A 22,354-nucleotide genomic window follows, 5' to 3' on the forward strand; every position below is an offset into this window, starting at 1 on the left:
TATAATCCTGTAAGCGACCGCGACTACTTTTGGATAACAGTAACTGGTCTTTTCCTTTGGTTTTAGCTCTCGTAAGCGACCAGTCTCAGCTTCTGATTCGTATTAGTCATTAAAAGTATACTGTCAACATTTGACCACATTTACGTAACATAAGTTGATAACATCGCTAAATAAAGTTCGATGGTAAAGATGTCGAATTAAAAGTTCAAGATGATGAATATGCATGGTTGGACAAAGAGTGTAATCCGAGGGTCCTAAAGTGCGTGTGTGTGTGTGTGGGGGGGGGGGGGGGGGGATCCCATTTACCAGCCTATTGTTTACCCAAATTTTCAAAATCCTAGTCCCAGTTCTATTGATTTTCTGTCTGTGATTCCAGTTTCAGTGTCTTATCAGTGACCAAATCCCAGTCTCAGTTACACAATTATTTACACTGCAGTGGTATAGCGAGTGGTAGCAAATCGATAAAAATGGTATCACACATGTGTGGATAAAAATAATATCCACACATGTGTGATATCATTTTTTACCAATCAGCTCACAGCCGTTGCCATGTTTCAATGCTCATTAGGCCAAAGTTTATCGATATTAGTCGAAACATGTTCGGATCTTCCTCGGCAATCTTCCGAAATCTTCGAAAATTTTCGGAAAACATCGGATAAATTTCAATTTCATATCTCCGCGCAACCAAGTATTATCCTCTATTTTTTTAATGAAAATTTTCCCAAATCCCAGTTCTCATTATACACCTTCAGGACCCTCGTATCCTGAGACTGAAGTTGAAAGCTTTATGCTAAAAGCTCTGGTAAGCGACCAGCCTCTATATATGATCGCGTAGCTCATTCTCGTAAACGACCAGCTCTTGTTACGATCACTTGAAATGGTTACGTTAAAATACAGGCAAGGAAATTTTGTGTGAAATATAAACTTAATTAAAATAGTTCTCTGACAATTCCGAACATTAAAGTAAGCCAATATAAAATGGTGTATTTAAAGAGACTATGTCACGGATTTTACCAGATTTTTGAACCGCCAAAATGTATATTTGTGTCGCATAAAATTTGAAAATAACTGTCTATTTATATTAAAAATTGCTATATTAGAGCACTGAATCTGTTAACTAGCATTATTATCCATTAGAATTACTTTAAAACATGTGATTGGTCGAGAGCATTCAGTCAATATACAGTAGCATGTGAACTTGACATGATAACCCAATATCTGCAGCAGATATTGGGTTATCATGTCGAGTTCAAAGTCCGCCTAGTTTCCAAGCCCCTCGTCCGTGTAGTGCTGTCAAACTTTTGAAAATATGGCTGAGCGATTCGCCTCCGTTTCCGAAGAGGAATTGAAAATTTTGATCGAGAATAAAGATTTTAAAAACACCAAGAGAACAACAAAAACAAGTGTAAAAATTCTGAATGATTATTTGATAGAGAAGAACCTGGAGGAACCACAAGATAAAACCGCTTTGGCCAATGCTCTGACAAAGTTTTACCCCGGCGCTAGAAAAAGTAATGGAAATTGTTTGAAAACGTATAATAAAACAATTATTTTTTCGTTTTTCTTTTTCTTTATTTCAAATCCTCTTCTTTTTTCTCCCCCCCCTCGCTCGCATACCTTTTTTTTTTATTTTTTTTCTTCTTTTTTTTTTTTTTTTGGGGGGGGGGGGGGGGGGGGGAAAGCGGGCGTCTTCAAAAAATCGATATTTTTAGCCGTAGCTTGATTTCTATCCGCAAATTATGGTTATATCTTCCTTTAGATGTTCAAAGATACTGTTTTTTTATGGATTAAGTTGCCTTCCACTATTTTCAGAACAGTTTAGACCAAAAATCCGCAAAATTTCCGTGACATAGTCGCTTTAAAAAGTTTGTTTTGTCGTTGAGTTTTATTTTTCCTAAAGTGAATAATTATCTAGTGTGCGACCTTATTCCATTGAATGTGTGCTGTTTTATTTAACGGAAATCCATTACTCCTTCCTGTCCACCGACTGGTTCAACGTGACTCGCAGATTATAATTAGAATAAAAAGTCTGTCCCGACGTCTCCGTTCTTAGTTATCAGATTGATCAGCTAAGAGTTAAAATACAAGCTAAAGTTTTCAGTTCCACTTTAACGGTTTATTTCGCAATTTATTTTTCCGCTATTATTTTGCGTGTTGTACTCGATTATACGCCTGTTCTATCAGAGTTTGCATTCAAAGGCAATAAGCTCTTGCTTTTTTAGTTTTCTCAAAAAAGAGAAAAATATCCAACTTGTTTGTTGAATGCGTGGAAGCCTTAACCGGTAGCTTCTGTCAGTCACTTTCCGCGTGCGGTGCTCAGATGTTTCCAAACTTCAGTAATACCCGAGTAATTGAAGGAAAAAAATTCATTAGAGTTGAAATTTCTAAAGTAAAGAGGAAGATGAAGCTTTTAAATAGTCAGATAGCATAGGTCTGCGGCTTCATTACACATCGAATCCGGGAGTACTAAATATAGGCACTATAGGCTTGGCCCCGTGGTCTGAACTCAACACGCTATACCTACAGTTTGAAAAAGGTACTCTCTTCGGGCGGAGCCTTCTCGTATAACCCTTTCGTAGAGTCCCGCCGAGACCCGGATTGTGTCTGTACTCGCCCCCGGGGTATTCGCAGGTTAGTAGAAGATTAATAGACGAGTACTTGAATAAATAAAATGCAAATTAACGATGCCCAGTATAATTGATCATGTTTCATTAACTTAATTTGGAAACCACCTTAACCAGCTGTTGTAGTAAATTTAGAAGCAAGAGTTAATATTATTATGCTCGCGTTTTGCTTTCATTTGAAACATAAAAAAATATATAATCGGTTTGGCAGTGTCTATAAAATGTATGGTTTAACAAATATTAGAAAATTTAAATGGACTTTTAGCTGAAATTATATAGCCTTTTTTAAAAAAATGACTTAACTGATTTGCATTACAATGCAGTACGACTGAACTTAGGGCTTGTTTATATGGAGGAGAGTTGTCCCTGGTAGGAGGGTTACCCTCCATACCGAGCCACCCCGGGCGAGATAGCTTTTCATACGTTTCTTTATAAATAGCTGCGAACTGTTTATATGAGAAATTGCAAAGTTGGCTCGGGGGGCAGGGTGACCCTGGGTGGAGGGTCACTCGCTTTGAAGGTAGGGCGACCCTGGGGAGCGAGCCAACTTTTTTCCATATAAACAGTTTGGTTATTTTCGCCTCGTCTACCAGGAACAAGTTGACACATACAGAGCATGCGCAAACGCCGCAGTCGACCAAAACAAAATTGCAGATATATTGAAATCGAATTCGGCGGTAAATTTGTCCAAAAAATGGTCGTGGTCGATGTTTCAGCGTTCCTTATTTAAAAAAGGCAAACATAATAGATGTTTCAAAACAACTCTCGCCAGTCTTTTGAACCGAGAGGGCCAAGTTTTGGCTCGGTCAACAGGGACAACTTTTTCATATAAACGCTCGGCAAAAGATAGCTCGGGGGAGAGGGTAGCCCTCCTACCAGGGACAACTCTCCTCCATATAAACAGGCCCTTATAAGCGAGGCATTCTCAAGCTGTCGAGCAAAAGCTAACAGACAATTAAACGTGAACATTAATATGGTAGAACTATAATTAAAATGTGGGACACAAGCTGCCAATCTTCCCGTTTTCCTTGGGCTGCTAAAAAATCATAAACACTCCTAGCATATAGATAGTCCGGAAATTTTCGCAAAACGTGAATATCCATCTAAAATCGCCCGACAAAGTGATTACTATCAATTTTTCCATTTTCGTCAAATTAGGTTGTTTTGAAAGACGTTGTAAGGTATTAAATTATTTATCGTTTGCGCATGTTTTGCATCAAGTCGAAACATTATTCCGCCTTTAGTAGAATATAAATAGAGTGGTGCTTTATTGTTAAAAAAAAAAAAAAAAACAGATGAAACACATTGTGAGTGAAGAAGCTGAAGAAGAAACGTGAATACCCGAAATGTTGGCAAACGAGAACTACAGTGCGAACACAACGATGAATGGAACACAACATATATGGAGCTGCTACTATATATATAGCTCTACAGCAACAAAAATCGGGGCAACCCTTGCTTACTGCCTTATCTTTGTTGTCTCGATGGCTGGAAACATCTTCATCGGAAAAGTTGTCTACAAGACGAAAACCATGAGAAAGCCCATCAACTTATTAATCGTAAACATGGCCATGTCCGATCTGCTGTTCCCGATTTTCCTATTCCCTCGGATTGTAACAAAGTTGTACGTCGACTCGTGGCTGATCGGTGGTACTCTTGGCCAAGTTTTATGTAAGCTGCTTACATTCTTAGCCGATAGTTCCGCTGCTGTGTCTATTTAGAGCCTGGTTCTGATAGCAGTGGATAGAAATGGTGCTGTGGTATTTCCCCTCCGTCCTCCACTCATCAGTTCAAAGCTGTGCCGCTTCTTCATTCTCGCCACTTGGATCGTCGCAATGGCTATCAACTCTGTGTACCTTTTTAGCTACAAACTTGTGGAGAATCAGGGGAAGTTGGCGTGTGAGCTGCGGTGGAATGAAGCCTTTGGAGAGTCCTTGTCTTTTGAAACTTACTTTGTAGTAATGTCTGTTGTATTCTTTTACACCCCATTATTGCTGACAGCCGTCCTTTACTATAATACCTATATAACGCTCGAAACACAGGTGACTCCACCGTTGCTATTGTGCTAGGGTTTGCAGCATGCTGGCTGCCCTACAGTATCGCCTGCATGATTGTCAAAGTGTTCGACACAAGGCCTGGTCTTGTAGCTTCGTATACTTTACGTTTGTTGCCATGATCATGGCTCACGCAAGTTGTACTATAAACCCTTGGATTTGCTTTATTTTTAGTGGAAATTATCGACAAGCGCTTAAGAGTCTCCTTAGATGCTTTCGAAACTAAGCAAAGTTTAGGGAGCAGTTCGTAAAAAGCAATTAACTAAAATCAAGCCCTAAAGCGTTGGTATAAGGTTAAACAAATGATTTCTCGAAATCAGACAAGACGTGTTTTATGTCTGTAACGTAGAGATGCCTACAGCGGATAATGTAAAAACGTGAAATATGATAAGTGCTTCATGATCACAAAATAAACTTGAGCGAAGAGTAAGAGACCTTGTTTTTCGTTTCGGTTAAAACAGTTGTATTCCAAATGCCTAATTTTCTGCTAGTCACAAAACATAGTAGAGGATTTTAATAACATGGTCGATACATAGAGGAAAAACTGCTCGGAATAAAACATAAAGAGTTGACTAAGATTTTTCTAAATGATGATACTTCTTTAAAATCGACCTGAAACTTGCCCAATAGATTTCGCACTTCAGTGAAGAGTAGGACACTTTACAGAACTGTTTTTAACCACCGTTCTTTGGGAAATTACTTTACGATCATTTTGTGGCCATTTTAAAAACTCAATATTTAATTTCCTTAAGTCTGCTTAACTGTTTTTATCCGTTCTTTGGACACTGGCTTTATACAGCCATTTTGTAGCTAGTTGTACACTTTATATGCAATTTTCTTAAGTCATAGGAAGCTAGTCGACCTGAAAATTGTAAATACAGTAAAAACCCGCGTATGAGAACCTAGGTTTTTTCAAGTTAGCCTAAACAGGTTCTTATATAAATGGTATTTAGTGTAAAATTAGGCTAACTATGTTTTAAATTAGGTTCTTAACTTTTGTTCAAGAAATAAAGTAGATTTTTTAAATGATCTAGTATTTAATGTCCAATAACAGTATTCTTGGAGGCTTCGGTAAGCAAATACTATACTATTTCAAACCTATACTGTAACCTTCACTATAATTCCCAATAAATCTTGTATACAAAACAACATAACATGATAACTGCTGTAACTATAATGTGTACAGACTGTATTATAAATTTTTTTCTTTTTTGAAAATAAGAACCTGTTTTAGAATTTTAGCCTAAAATAGTTCTTATGTGAAGGGTACTTAATAATGAAATTTTAGCCTAACAGGTTCTAAAATGTTAGGTTCTTATACGCGGGTTTTTACTGTAATAAATCTTTCAAACCTATATTGTATTTGATCTTATTAACACCTGAGAAATTTCGCAGAAGGGTTTATAACCTTTCTTTTGACATTGGCTTTGCAATCATTTTGTAGCTATTTTGTATTCCCTGTAATGTAATGTTACGTTCATAACCGTACACTTTACAATAATTATTTTTTGTTGCCATTTTAAAAACTCCGTATGTATTTTTCTTAAATAATTATTTCATGAATACTCTGTATTTGATTCAAACGACTTTGATGAACGGTTTCGAACGCTCTTTTTAAAATTAGGAATCAATAAAATGCAAAAAAGTCAGAATTTCCAGTATCGCAAACTCTCAACCACCCTTCACATCGCACTGTCTCTCTTCCTTGACACCTGTTCATGGTTTTATTTACTCGAGTCCCTTTCTGGGAAAACTGACTTGAATATTTTGTCTATTTAATATTATAATACATTTACATGCAACCCATGAGTAAGCAGGGATGGCGCAGTAGTGAGAGCGCTCGCCTCCCACCAATGTGGGCGTTATATGTGGGTTGATTCTTGTCCTTTCTCCAAAGGGTTGCTCTCTGGGCTCTCCAGTTTACCCCCCTCTAAAAAAAACCCCGACACTTTTAAATTCGAATTCGATCGGGAATCCGAGAACCACAGGTTCGTCAGTCGCAAGACTGTTATGTGCAACCCTCATTAAACAATTTTTTATTTACCCTTTCACTAAAACAGTCCTGCCGGTCGCTTTTTCTGTTTAATCAGCAGGACTAGATAAAAATTACGTAGCTAAAATTAAAAATAACGAAATTGGAACCTAATGACAGGACAACTCGGATAAATATTAATCCGTGGATTATAATAACAATAAATTATAATAGGGTTATTATAATCTGGTAATAGATTATTATAATCCAGTAATATATTATTATAATCCAGTAATAGATTAAGGCACGACAAAAAATTGGAAGGATTAGGTTATTATTAATAATATCATCCGGATTAATATTAATCTCTATTATAATCCAGATGAAATTTCCGTGAATGTTATGACAGACACACTGCTGACATAACACGGGACTGACAGGACATAACACTAATCACACCAGTCACATGACGGTCACTTGCATATGCTTAGAGCTGTATTCCACGATGTTGACCCTAGAAGTAACTGAAAAGGAACAAGCGCCTCTGGGCTAGCGAATTCGTGCCGTGGGCATGTCATGCTTTTACAAAAAAGGGGACATTAAGAAAGGAGTAACTACCAGCTGCGTAAAAAAATATCGACAATCCCAAAGACACTAGCTGTTTCGAGGTTCAGAGCCGGCATATCACAATGGCAACTATGAACATGAATTTCTCTCGTCTCTTGGCGCCTTTTGTGGATGAAAATATTATCTGGGAACTGACATGGTTAGCACATTGTATATGATGTGAGGTTCACGAAAAAAACTATTTCAGCTGTTTCAAACAGTTAATTATTAGGTGACATCATAGATCATAGCTAGCTTTGCATTTATTCCTAGCTTAGTGCTTGAAGATGCAAAGTGGAGTAGGGGAGATTCCGGTAGACCAGCAAGAGCTCACAAAGTACGTGTGGTGTTTAACGTTCATGAAAGGGATGCCGAGCGAGTAGAAAATTACCAACAGTTACTGCTATTGGTAGACGCTCTAAGTAAAATATATTATATAAAGGATTCGTATATTTAGATCCAAGCAAAAGGGTCCAAGAATGCATAAGACAGTGATATGGACGCCTTAGATCGTTTAATTGTGTCAATCTTCAAAAGCTTTGGACAAAAATTAATTCTAGGTAGGAATAATATTAATGCCACATAGGATTAATAGAAATATATTTGAAGAAATCCCGACAAGTTAAGGGTTCGGAGAAAACCCGGAAGTCACGACTGCTTGAGTGCAAATTAAAGGCAAGCAGTGGCATTGAGACTTTTCTCCTAAGGACACAAGATGCATAGCAAGACTAGCAATATCTACATGTTACATTTATTGACTAATTTTGCATAGATTAGTCTTTTTTAATTTACTTTTGAGGAAAGTAAAAAAGGGGATTCGAGAAAGCGATGGAAAAAAGTGCGGGATGCGGGATTCGCATGGAGCATGAAAAAGGACCGGGTAGTAAATTTGCAAGCGGAATAATAAATAAAATTGTTTTGGCGAGAAAGAGATGCCTTCCTTGTTGTAGGCAAAAAAATATAAAGGATGGCCTGTAATTAAACGCAAGATGCGGGATCTAACACATCAAAAATGGTTACTACAGTATAAAGAATCCACAATTCTCTTTGCCCTATATTATTCTCTTATATTTCTCTACATTAGGAAATGCTACCTTAACGTTAATTGTTGGAACAGAGAATCATAAAACACATAATAACTGTTGAAATATGCGTAACATGAGACAGGCCAAAGGGCCTTTGATTGCTTTATGTTATTGTAATATGTTATGCCATGTTCTTAAGCGACCAGCAGAATTTAAAGGAAGCAATATAAAGGCAATAATACATTATTTATAGCAAATACAAGAAGCTTATTAGAGCAAGCTCGGGAGAGTTTCAGGCAGCCATCATAAAAAAGGAGTGTAGTAAAAGGGTGTGAAAACAGAAATAATTGTTTCCGTTTTTCCAGCAGATGTCACTACGGTAACAAACAACACATCACTGGCAATATCCAAACCAACAGAGCCCGCACTTCTCACCAGCATGGAAGAAGGATATTTTTGGTGCTCGCTGTTTATACTTGAGGCCATCATCGTCGTTGTACTCAACTTGTTCACGATTATCGTCTTCACCAAAGACCGAAAGGTCCGCAAGCGCAGTACATACCTACTTATCAACCTATCAGCGGCTGATATGGGTGTCGGCGGACTTGTGATACCAACTTCTGTTTTTCGTCGTGGGAACACTTTTGGGTTTTGGAATGTCGAGATAACACCTGCGTGGTTCATTTCCACACATGGAGTTGACACACTGTTTTTTGGATGTTCCCTTGCGTTTTTGGTGTCGATCTCAGTTGAGAGACTACATGCTACAAGAAATCCAATGGGACATCGCTCAATGTCGGGACTGTCGTACAAGATTTGGATGTCTTGCATATGGGTGGCATCTTTTATTTACACCACGATCGTAGTTTTGTTCTTATATTACGACATAATCGGGACGCAAGTCTGGTATATCGTGGCTTCGTGCGTCTTTGGTTCGCTTTTAATTCTAAGCTGCAGTTACTGTGGGATTTTTGTAACGGTGCGATGCAGCGAACAACCGCAGCACGCTCACCGTGGCCAAGCTCAGAAGGAAAGAAGGTTTACGATGACACTGTTCATTGTCACGCTAGTATCCCTATCAGTCTGGATTCCATATGTGTTATTCACTTTCCTGGAGTCTCATCTGTCAGAGAAGTTGTCTGCAGAGGCGCTTTTGCGCACGCGAGGAGTTTGTGAGGCGCTCTTCTTTGCTAACTCGTTTGTGAATCCAATACTATACACGATCAGGATGCCGCAGTTCAGAAAAGCAAGTATTCGGCTGATAACTTGTGCTAGACACTCTGGAATTGGACAAATTTCTTTGAGCTCGATTTAAAGAACTCGTAAAGAATTGTTGCTCTAGTGTTCTTTATACCCGAAGGTCGTTTTTGCACAGCTTAACGCGGGTTTAACGGAAATATCTCGTTCGTGTTTCAAGGAATGCAAAAACGCTCTCATTATCTCATATGTCTATGTTTAACGGTGTTTTGTATAGTTTTGGGTGATTGTTGGAGATGTTGGAAGAAGATAGCCTGCGTTGAATACAAACAAAACCCCGGTAACCGGGATTTTGGTCGTCTGCAACGCAGGCTAGGAGAAGATAGAGAAATAAAACATATTGGAGATTTGTGTTTTTGAAATTATAATTTTTAGTTAAAAATTGGTAGACGGACACCAGACAGTCCCCTGACAACCTGGAGTGCTCTTGCGAAGAGATCAACTGTCGGGTGGTGTTTCCAATTTTTTCTTCCTTCAATCCCTTCCTTAAACCTCCTAAAATGTCATTCAAATTAAGGCATAATGTCCCCTTAACCATAACAAGTACAGGCAAAAGAGAATGAGGTAACTTTAAATGCAGAGCCTTATTCCGATATATCATTTTTTTAGTTTATATTTGTGTGCAATGTGCAATTCACTAAGTTGGTGTTATTGAGTGGTCATGAAAATGGAAATCCCCTGAGCAAAAAATTGGAGATTATAAAAAAGGACGAATAGAATAGAATAGAATAGAATAGAATAGAAACTTTATCTTCACTGTGCAGTTCAATCGATTTAGGCCTGACATATCAAAATTAAAGCAGATCTTTTTTTTAATTTTAACATCAAAAGCAGATCGATTGAGGGCTTACCATTTGTATAATCCTGTAAGCGACCGCGACTACTTTTGGATAACAGTTACTGGTCTTTTCCTTTGGTTTTAGCTCTCGTAAGCGACCAGTCTCAGCTTCTGATTCGTATTAGTCATTAAAAGTATACTGTCAACATTTGACCACATTTACGTAACATAAGTTGATAACATCGCTAAATAAAGTTCGATGGTAAAGATGTCGAATTAAAAGTTCAAGATGATGAATATGCATGGTTGGACAAAGAGTGTAATCCGAGGGTCCTGAAGTGCGTGTGTGTGTGTGTGGGGGGGGGGGGGGGGGGGGGGGGAAATCCCATTTACTAGCCTATTGTTTACCCAAATTTTCAAAATCCTAGTCCCAGTTCTATTGATTTTCTGTCTGTGATTCCAGTTCCAGTGACCAAATCCCAGTCTCAGTGACCCAATTATTTACACTGCAGTGGTATAGCGAGTGGTGGCAAATCGATAAAAATGGTATCACACATGTGTGGATAAAAATAATATCCACACATGTGTGATATTATTTTTTACCAATCAGCTCACAGACTTTGCCATGTTTCAATGCTCACTAGGCCAAAGTTTATTGATATTAGTCGAAACATCTTCGGATCTTCCTTGGCAATCTTCCGAAATCTTCGAAAATTTTCAGAAAACATCGGATAAATTTCAATTTCATATCTCCGCGCAAACAAGTATTATCCTCTTTTTTCTAACGAAAATTTTCCCAAATCCCAGTTCTCATTATACACCTTCAGGACCCTCGTATCCTGAGACTGAAGTTGAAAGCTTTATTAAAATCTCTTAAAATAGATATTCCTATCACCTTTTATAAGGACGTCCTTTACATCTGGCAGACTATTAACCAACACACTCCAAAAACCAAAGAACAAATACTTAATGAAATCATATGGAACAACTCTTTTATTAAAATTGAAGGCTTCTCTGTGTACTATAGAAAATGGCACGAATCGGAGGTCGTCCGAATCAAAGATATCTTCTATGTCTTGACATTTAATGAATTCTACACTAAATTCCAAATCAAAACAACATTTCTCAAGTACTATGGCTTATGTAATGCCATACCCCCTAGCTGGATCCGCTTACTAAAAGGTTCCACTAACGAGGAGCAGTGCGCTTCACACCATAACAGAAAATAGACATCGATAAATTGTCATGCAAAGTGGCTACTAAAATTCTTATAAACAAAAAGTTTGAAACCCCGACCGCAGAAAGAAGAATGAAGCAATTGGGTCTGGGCGATGACACAATATGCGCTATCTACAGCATTCCTTTTAAAGTAACTAAAGACACTCGACTTTCTATCTTCCAATTCAAAATCATTCACCATATTTTACCAACCAATTCAACCCTTTACAGAGATAAAATCAAGGATCATGATAAATGCCACCTATGCGCGCAAACACAAACCCTAAAACATCTTTTTGTCTCTTGTCCGAATGTACAGACTTTCTGGAATACTTTTGTTACGTGGTGGAACGTCAAAAATGATGATTCCATTGAGCTACACGAGAAAAAACATTATCTATGATAAAATAAAGATAAGATGTTCTACATGACACGAGCATGGGACAAAGAAAAATTCTGAGTAACACTGACACACAGCAGTATGCAGGACGCGTGTCACATATCAACCTAGTAAAATGGCCCAGCTCACAACGAGTCTCTCGTAGCTCAGTTGGTTAGAGCGCCCAACCGGTATTCTGGGAGGCCATGGGTTCGATTCCCGCCGGGGACTCAGAATTTTTCTTTGTCCCATGCTCGTGTCATGTAGAACATCTTATCTTTATTATTCATTACCGAGCTTAAAATTTACCATCTTTATTATTTACTACAAAACTTGATGAATTCGACATTGCTGATCCTAGCAGTATGCAGGACGCGTGTCACATATCAACCTAGTAAAATGGCCCAGCTCACAACGAGTCTCGCGTAGCTCAGTTGGTTAGAGCGCCCAACCGGTATTCTGGGAGGCCATGGGTTCGATTCCCGCCGGGGACTCAGAATTTTTCTTTGTCCCATGCTCGTGTCATGTAGAACATCTTATCTTTATTATTCATTAACGAGCTTAAAATTTACCATCTTTAATATTTACAACATTATCTATGGTTTTACAATTAACTTTCCTTTACGACTTGGTTTAAACCTCTGTTTACTCACTAAATATTATATCTACACTGCCTCAAGAGACGAACAACACTTCTACTTCGAAACCTTCCTAGCCTTTCTAAAAGATAACCTATCAATCGAAAAAGGTAATTCAAAATCTCAAATTCAAATCTAAAATCTTTATTCAGCTGAAATCCTGTAAGGCACTTAATATTCTTTTCTTTTTTCTCGCTTTCTTTTTAGTGCAATCAGTCTTTGTAGTCGCCTTGAACTCATTTATTTACTTTTTTTTTCCTTTGCTACTTTTCGTCTTAAATGTATGTATAGCTTCTTTATCATCAAACTAAGCAAGCATTATATATAAGCATTGTTAACGAGTATCGTAACTATTATTTTATATTATCTGTATTGTATTTTAAGTTCATTTCTGTAAGTAACAACATTGTATGTAGTCGTCTTTTTCTTTTCCTTTTTTATTGTTTGTCTGCAATAAACTATTAAAAAAAAAAGGTGAAAGCTTTATGCTAAAAGCTCTGGTAAGCGACCAGCCTCTATATATGATCGCGTAGCTCATTCTCGTAAACGACCAGCTCTTGTTACGATCACTTGAAATGGTTACGTTAAAATACAGGCAAGGAAATTTTGTGTGAAATTTAAACTTCATTAAAATAGTTCTCGACAATTCAGAACATTAAAGTAAGCCAATATAAAACGGTGTATTTATATTGGTGTATAAAGAAAAATCACGGATTTTACCAGATTTATGAACCGCCAAAATGTATATTTGTGTCGCATAAAATCTGAAAAAAACAGTCCATTTATATTAAAAATTGCTATATTAGCGCACTGAATCTGTTAACTAGCATTATTATATGACTAGCTCCGTGAGCGGTCAAGATGAAGCGAAATTCGTGCTCTGATTGGCTACCCGAGCGGTCAAGATGGAGCCATCTTGACCGCTCGGGATCGTCCTCTGTGCTCCCGCAAGCGAAAAACTTTTTTCCAAAGCTACTTGAAAAAGCTTTTCGTCGTAATTTTTCGCTATGAAGCTATTTTCCGAAACAACACAAAGATTTTCTGTCTGTTTCCAGCGAAAGGAAGTCCGATAACAAAGAAATAGGTTTTAAAACGAATGAAAGCAAACAAATTAAACTACAAAGACTACAAATGTTAACGAGTTTCGTGAATTTTATTTGCCGCAAAAACCGGCTAATACAAAAATTAATTCGCAAAGCGACTTCAAGACATGATATCAGTTTTGTTTGGCGGAAAAGGGAGAGACTGAGAACAGTGGCATACCTGAAGAAGTACTCGGAAAACTTGTGTAACATCTTCAAATCTGCATAAAGCGGACGGCACGGAGAACCAGGCACTGCAAGCTTAACATCTTTTCACCGAAGCCTGTATAAACGCTCACGTCGAATAATGGGTGGGTCGAACATTTAAATTAATGATGTAGAAAAGTTCAAGCTTTTCCCGTGAAGTGGAAAGTCCCAAACGCTTTCAACAACCACAATTTCAGCTCGTGTCGCGGCAGGTTTGCACAACTATAAAAGCGCCAGAAGCGAGCAAATACTCTGCAAAGCGTCCAATACTCAAAAGCTGGTGGCCAGATGGAATGGAAATTCTTGTTTCAAGGCTTCAAAGTCAACGTTGATTCGAAAATTTAAGCAATTTCGATATCCTTTTGATGGTTAAAAAGAGCTAAATTTTGATGTTGTCGCATCGTGTTTCTTCGTCTCGATTCATTCAAGAATTTGACAGTCACTCACTAAACTTTTAAACCAATAAAATGACTTTAGCGCGCGCCATTGATTGTGCATGCAACTGGCTTCCTTTTCAGTGCTCGAAAAAAGTCATATAATAAATCCTTTATTGACCAAGCTTGTCCGGTCAAGATGGCAGGATATTGGCCTCGTTCTTTTTTTGCGTGTTTATGGACCTCGACTTCGTCTCGGTCCATAAACACGCAAAAAAAGAACTTGGCCAATATCCTGCCATCTTGACCTCACGCTTGGTCAATAACCCATATTTATTTTTTTCTCAGCGCGCGAGCGGGCAAGATGAACCGAATCCTGCAATCTGATTGGTTCCGGGAGCGGGCGGAATTTTTCGATCTTGACCGCGGTCAACGGAACGGGATTAGATGCAGTTCCGCGCGAAATCAGTTCTTGCAGTAAGACGAACGAATACATGAAAGTTTTGCTCTCCAAAATCGAAATAACTGTTCATCAACTGTTGTAAATTTGAAAGGACTAAAAAGCAGTGGAATTAAAGGCCTCAAAGTCCTTCAAAAGGCGAGCATTTCTTTCTTTCTCAGCAAAATTGAGTTGTAGTTTGCCGTTCGTAGTTTGCCCGTGTTGTTTGTGCATTTTGCAATGATTTTCACGCCATTACGGTAAACTTCACCGCGGGTTTTTAGACTCTATCTATGAGTTAAACTGACATGTTTATCTGTCAAACAGAGCACTATTTGCCATCATTCAAGGAAATGAGATTCTTTGATTAAAAACGGACAATTTAATTATCACAATATTGTGCCGTACGTAGACACAACGCATTTATTTCAGTTTGGCACTGTTTATCAAAACAAAATTCTGCTGCGAAAAGAGCAGGGATTATTTAAATACAAGTCTGAATAGCTTAAATTACTGTTTTTCAGTCAAAGAGTATTTTTGAGTCAGAGAAATAGGCTTAACAACCTGCGAGCAAAGATCCTTTCAAGACTTTTCAAAACATTTATCGAGAATTGTTCGGGAAGTCGACTGAAATCGATTTAAATTTGTTAAGTTTTGCGGCATATTTGTGATATATTTATGACTTCATTTCCTTTTCTTGATTCTCTGCAGTGTAAATTAAATATGCTGAACCTTTATTGAGTACGGTTTATTCGGAATTAAATAGCAAACAGTATTCTTCACTCTTGCTGGTCGATCGAGTCGGACTCAAATCAAATCAAATCCGCGCGTATACAAACAAAGATTTTGCGACACATTTTTCCTTGGTTTCTTTTCCAAACAAATTAAAGTAGAAAAAAATAAAAACGTTATTTGCCGGCCTAGGTCGGTCCGTATTGGGAAAAACTGTACCCTCGGTCTTGAGCACGGCCCTCGGCCGTACTCAAGACCTCGGGTACAGTTTTTCCCAATACGGACCTCCCGGCCGGCAAATAACATATATTTATTGGCTGCGAATGGCGCGGATGGATTGCAATTTGAAAACGTCAGGCAAACGTTTCCGGGCGTCTTCAAATAATTGATATTTATAGCCGTAGCTTGTTTTCTATCCACCAATTATGGTTATATCTTCCTTTAGATGTTCAAAGATACTGTTTTGTTTTGTTTTTTTTTATGGATTAAGTTGCCTTCCAATAATTTCAGAACAGTTTAGACCAAAAATCCGCGAAATTTCCGTAACATAGTCCCTTTAAAAAGTTTGTTTTGTCGTTGAGTTTTATCTTTCCTAAAGTGAATAATTATCTAGTGTGCGACCTTATTCCATTGAATTTGTGCTGTTTTATTTAACGGAAATCCATTACTCCTTCCTGCCTACCGACTGATTCAACGTGACTCGTAGAGGGTGTCAGATTTAACTTTACGATTGACGTCCTCCAGCCCCTTTGACTTCGTCAATACCCAAAGAATTTACGTCATTGCAAATCGATATACTTCCCACATATTTAACGAAGTCTCCCATTTGATCTCAGTTGACATGGTTGAGAGACTGCATGCAACAAGAAATCCAATGGGACATCGTTCAATGTCGGGACTGTCGTACAAGATTTGGATGTCTTGCATATGGGTGGCATCTTTTTATTTACACCACGATCGTAGTTTTGTTCTTTGTTTAGTATATTGTGGCTTCGTGCGTCTTTGGTTCGCTTTTAATTCTAAGCTGTAGTACTGTGGGATTTTTGTAACGGTGCGATGCAGCGAACAACCGCAGCACGCTTACCGCGGCCAAGCTCAGAAAGAAACGCTAGCCTCTCTGTCGGTGTGGATTCCATATGTGTTGTTAACTTTCCTAGAGTCTCAACTGTCACGTAAGTTATCTGCAGAAGCGCTTTTGCGCACGCGAGGCATTTGTGAGGCGCTTTTCTTTGCGAACTCATTTTTGAATCCAATACTTTACACGATCAGGATGCCACAGTTTAGAAAAGCAAGTATTCGTAGCCTGGGGACATTTTAAAATTTCTACTAACGCCAGACTCTTATTAATTTGCATTTAACGCTATCAACATGAAATATACATCCTTCATTAGCTGGAAAACTATCTCGGCTACTGGAAAACTGTTATGCCCTCTATTCACGGCATGATGTATCATTGAAAAGCTTTTAATAAAATATTAGTATAAATGATTTTTAATACAAAATTAGACTTTTGCAGTGTCTAAAATATCCAAAAAAGTGTAAGCTACCAAATCACCTGTACTTGCGTTGATCATATCTTTCCTGATTTACAATTTTCAATTTAAAGAAGCTAGTATACCCCAAAACTGACTAAAACCGGCATATTCTTAAAGCTATTTTTTTTCGCGAGTGCTAGAGAAAAATACAGTTTTGCGTTGATATAACATTTTCAAGTTCTCATTTGATCTCGACATAGAGTACCAGTTAACGATTAAATGATAATAAATTGTATTTTAAGTACAGTCTAGAAAACGTAGATGAGATATGGTTAGGTTTTGATTAAGCAAAAAAAGGTTGCTCCTGCAGCATGAAGGCTATATAATGCAAGTTTCACTGCGTCTTTTTTCATTCCTACCTGCAAAAGTTTTTGTGCTTTCCAACTGTGGTTGCATTTGTAACACCTTGGAAAACTGACTTGGTTGTTCTAAAAACACGATGCTTTTGCCTTAAGCTGCCTTCAAAGTACTTCTTTTCATTTTCTGAAATAAAACGACGATTTCTTAAAAATTAGTTCGATTGAAATTATTTATCGTTCAAGGTATTCTTCAAGAAAGTTGGCAAGTTTCAATTCGAACAAGAGTTATAATATGAACAAAGGATGTAAACGGGAGATTGACATGGACCGAAAGCAAAAAAGCAAAATCTAAAACCGAGTGGTCATAAACACTAACTACATGTATGTGTAATTAGTTAAAAGATAATTTTATGAAACGGCAATCACATGCCGCAAAACACTAGAAAAGCTCATTTGAATGTGCAAACTAACACGTTCTTCCACTTCGAGGCAAGTATTTTAATATTTCGTTTCTGGCATGCGTAGAAAGCAAAATTTGAGGTGGAGATATGGAAATCAGAGCCGGTCAGGCTTTTCCCTTTTTGCGGTGTTGTTTTAATTTCTCACTTTCTTTTGTGGCTTTTGTTGGCATTTTAGTTGCCTTTGGGCACGTTGGAAATTTTTCCACCTAAACACTGAAGAAAGTGAAAGACAGGGTGGATTTTTTTCTCTAGATTTTAAGGGTACAAATTTGTAGAACTATATGCGAGTATCTCTGCCACAAGTCATCGCATTGTGTTCATTTAAGGCGTGCCTTGCCTTCTTTATCAGCTAATCATAAAAAGCACCTCCTTTCGTAAAAAGTGATGACGTCACAACTGGTACAAGAGGCAAGGTTTCTAACTAAGTTTAAGTTTAAGTTTCGGGGAAACTCACTTGCCATCGAGTCTTCAAATTGCAATTTCTTTCAGTGTGTTGACTTTGGCTAATTCATTAGTTAATCCTATTATGTATGCCATACGGATGGCTAAATTTAGAACAATTGTGTCTCGTCTCTTCCAACGAACCTCAGTGCGTAGAGAAGTTCCTGATATTCAGTTGAAGGCGGCCAGAAATCTGTAGGGTTCTGTTTTAATTTCAACCCACGGAAACACGACATGGATTCATGGTCCAGCTAACAGGGGGTTATCTTTTTAACGTTAAGTTTAGTTATTTCAGATGTTATCGAGACCAGGCGAAACACTATGTTTCCTCTGAATATATTGACTATGGACAGCTCATTAGTTAATCCTATTTAACGTTGCATACGGATGTAGAAATTTTGAACAGTAGTGACTCAGTCTAGAAACCTCAGGAAACCTCAGAAAAATACATTAATTATTCAATTGAACCCAAGAAATCTGTAGTTCCCTTTAAGCTTTTAATTTTTGTATATTTTTTTTAGTCGTTATTCACAATATATATGTAAGTGTAAACAATTTTTATACTTTGCATCAGTTTATTTGCATTTCTTCTTAAAATGAAAAAAAAAGCATTTTTTTTCTTGTCTACTACGGCCTTAGGTTGAAACTTATATTTACTAAATTACGTATCAGAAGCTGTGTATACTTTGATAAACAGAAACATGCTGATACGCGAATGCTCACAGCCTATGTTTTTTTTTTAAACGAAAAAAACCACCGTCCAGTTCTTTTACGTTCATTTTCCCGCGTTCAACGTCAAACAAAATACGGTAAAATATAAGGCTTTTATCAGTCTGCACTGGTATTTAAAGTTATTTACGGTTTTGAACTGGATTAAAAGCTTCATGCTATTGCATTTGAGTATTTGTCGTGTAATCATATCAACAAATAAGTACACAACTTTGAGAGCAACCCTAACCAGCTTGAGTCTAGTTCTCAAAAAAACTTATTTGTGGAAAACTTTAATTAGGTAACTTGAAATAGCTCATTGTTTCCATAGTACTGTTTCGCGCCTTTTGCACAACATATTGAATCAGCAGAATATAATTAATGAGTACATGAAACGGTAGAGTGACAACAAATTAAGATGGTTTCCGCACAATTTTCGAGCAATACAGGCAAAAATAAAGTTATCAAAAAGACCTCTTAGCATGGCAACAGTTTTAGTACAGCTAACAAAAACCTGCCAAAAATTTAGCACTCAAGCTGACCCCGCGAGAGAAAAATGGATTTGAAGTTGTCTTAATTTCAGTTAAAACGGACGTTTCGCGCCAGTTCAAAACAAAATGGTGCGTGTTTAATACATTTTTTCGAGGTTTGACTTTAATTTTCTCTAATTGCGGGGTCACTAAGACAAATGAATTGCGATGAGATCTTTTAAATAGTATACAAAATGTTGCCGTGCAATGAGTAGATTTTTGGTACTTAATTTTCGCACTCATTGCTCGAACTTTCAGCGGAATCCGTCTTAACATCTCGCAGAAAATTGGAGTGCAGAGTTTATCGAAATCACTAGAGGGGAAACATTATAAAGCCCAGCAAACTTTCAAAGGAGCAGAAAAGGGATGCAAATAGTTATGTAAGAAGGTCCACGGCCGTACAAAATCTTTTGTTCTGCGCTCATACATTACTGTACCAGAAATTTCGTACCGAACCGTTTCTACTGCTAGTTGCTCAGACAGAAGTAGACAGCTATTGTGTTTTGTGCACTGTCGTCGATCAAGGCCAAGCTTTCAAACCATTCCTCTCTAATAAATATTAAAAACATTTAGCCAAGCCTAAAAGCGGAGCTCCCAATTTACTGACCAAAAAACTGAAAAAAAAATATAGCACTTGGGCCCGCAAAAAAAAACATTCGACCTCGATGAGTTCTAAATGTGAGCCCTCGATATGGTCATGTGATACTGGTCAGCGGATACCTTGTTTTGACAGCTGTCAATTGACCATGACATGGATGTCCAATATCAAAGATGTAAGCTGGCGTTAACCATAACCTTAAACCGATTTCTGGAGTATGGCCGCCATCTAGGGGCAACATCGTCGCACGCGCCCGCGAGCCATGCCGCTAGCCATGATGACCATGAAAAACCAAAAGCATGGGTCTGTTAATTTTCTATGGGTATGGGGCTCTGCTCTGCGACCGACTCATCACTGCCAGTATGACGTCACATGGCAACGCGGGAGCGATTCCCTCGATTTGGTCAGATGAGCGGGATTAAATCGTGAGTACGCCGCAACAGAGGTCCAGAAAGGCTTATCTTACGTTCTAATTCTCTTTGCTCAACCAAACGTAAATTATTTTACCCTTACATCCCCGTAAACAATCAGGCAAACAAGAAATATGGCAGAATTCGCAAGCGGATCCAGATTATGAGAAATCACAAAGTAAATGAGGCATTGGATGAATAATTAGGTCTTACCGCAAAAAAGCTGATTGGCAACACTACCACCAAAACTCTGTTATTTCCCGCGATCGTTGGCCGCCTGCTCTTCCTGGCGGCGTTAGCGACCAGCTGCCTCCCTAGCTTTCTTAGACGTTTTGTGTCTTCTGATCCCGACGCAAGCTTGTCAGACTGCTTTTATCGGCGATCTTTGTCAGCTTCTACCTCCTTCGAGACATGTTTCGAGTGATTTCCATCCGTCCTGTGCAAGACGGATTTTGGATGCGCTCTTGATTCGGTTTGACCTCGCTGGCTTTCTGTTTCAATATATTCCAAAATAGAATCTATCGCAGCGTTGAGCTCGAACTGGTTTTTGGTCTTCTTTGAACTTAACTGGACCACCTCCTTGATCATCTTGCTTTTCTGTTCGATCTCCAACTTATTTTCAAGGTACTCCTCGAACAGCGAGAAAACCTGGTTCACCACTGCGCCGTCAGGTTGATTGCCAGTAGTTGTTTCCCAAAGATGGGAGAACTGGAGCCGAAGACGTGGAAGATTCGTCTTCAGCACCGATCAGGAAGAAAAATTTTAAAACTAGCGAAGTATTAAACTGCGTGGATCGCAAGCGTGAGTGAATATTCAACGGTCGAAGAAAAAATAAATATCAGAAACTAACCAATCACAGGTTGTGTATCGCACGTAAACGTGCGACACCAAGTGCAAAAGAATTTAGCATAATTAATTACTCTGAATACCAGCGGAAAATACATTTTAGTGCTTATATCGCTACTGTTCGCTAATACTTTTCCAGTAGTTAGGTTTGATGCCTTAACTTATTGTGTGTATGATCTGTTTCTGTTTTTTTGCGCCCGTTATCCTGTAATTTGGTTATTATCTTTAACTCTTGAACGGGACAATAGGCGGGACCGCCATTTTGCTTTCGGGTCAAGCGAAGTCCATCAAAAACATCCACCTTTTCACCCAAACATTTTTCTCAAATCCGCTTCATAATAGGAGGTTTTAATCCTTGATTATTAACGTTTAATATCAGGGGCCTTCCGTGTCGCTTGAGTTAGCCAAACTTCATGTCTTTCCGTTCGAGTGCAAAGGTATAATTTTTATCCAGACTCAAGTGTCAACAACTCCGATCGCTGCTTCGCGATCTCATGTAGAATTTTTTTTTTCCATATATGTTTAATTTATTCGCATTTATTGACTTATTATAATGTACTACTGTTGGTATCTGTGCAGTTCTGTTGAATTTTGTGGCTTTTCTTGCCGTGTCGACTCTTAAATTTCCTTGATTGCATACCTCCTGGAAAAAAAAAAAAAAAAAAAAAAAGCTTACAACACGGGGTATTTCGAGTAAAGCACCCATCCAAGTGCTAACCCCGCCCGGCAAGCCTTAACTTTGGCCAGCTTGAATTGAGCAAGCGCTTTCATTGTAGTTTGAACGAGGAAAAACGTGTTGTGCGAAATAGACATGAGTTCAAATTCGTTGCCGCAAGACAAGTAGTAAAAAATTACCGATTAATAAAGACTAGAGTAAAGTTATTCTGAGTTGTTTTTTCTATAATACCCAATGAAAGTACAGGCTCCATCCGACCTGGCTGAAGTTAAGTCCTGTCGGGCGAGGTTAATACATGGATGGGTGACCAACTGGAATTGCCCGTGTAGCGCCTTTTTCCTCTTGATTGCTCCGATTTTTACCTTTAAGGGGAAAGACATGAAGATGCACGAATGCTGAAAGTCTGAAACTGCACGTACATCAAGAACCGTACATCCTGTGCTAAACCTCCTATTCCTGTTACAA

General features: G+C 38.2%; 1 protein-coding gene and 1 pseudogene across 1 annotated transcript; both read left to right on the plus strand.

The window, feature by feature from the left end:
- Nucleotides 1-3,914: 3,914 nt before the first annotated feature.
- On the plus strand, nucleotides 3,915-4,904 carry LOC144648018 (QRFP-like peptide receptor; annotated as a pseudogene).
- Nucleotides 4,905-8,684: 3,780 nt separating this feature from the next.
- Nucleotides 8,685-9,889, plus strand: LOC144648908 (sphingosine 1-phosphate receptor 1-like). The gene has a single exon (XM_078508355.1). It carries the CDS (start codon nucleotides 8,721-8,723, stop codon nucleotides 9,594-9,596), a length of 876 nt encoding a protein of 291 aa, XP_078364481.1. The 5' UTR covers nucleotides 8,685-8,720; the 3' UTR covers nucleotides 9,597-9,889.
- The last annotated feature ends 12,465 nt before the right edge of the window (nucleotides 9,890-22,354 follow it).

This window comes from Oculina patagonica, chromosome 4, assembly GCF_052425735.1.
Source record: "Oculina patagonica isolate OP01 chromosome 4, crgOcupat, whole genome shotgun sequence".
In the NCBI taxonomy this organism is placed as follows: domain Eukaryota; kingdom Metazoa; phylum Cnidaria; class Anthozoa; order Scleractinia; family Oculinidae; genus Oculina; species Oculina patagonica.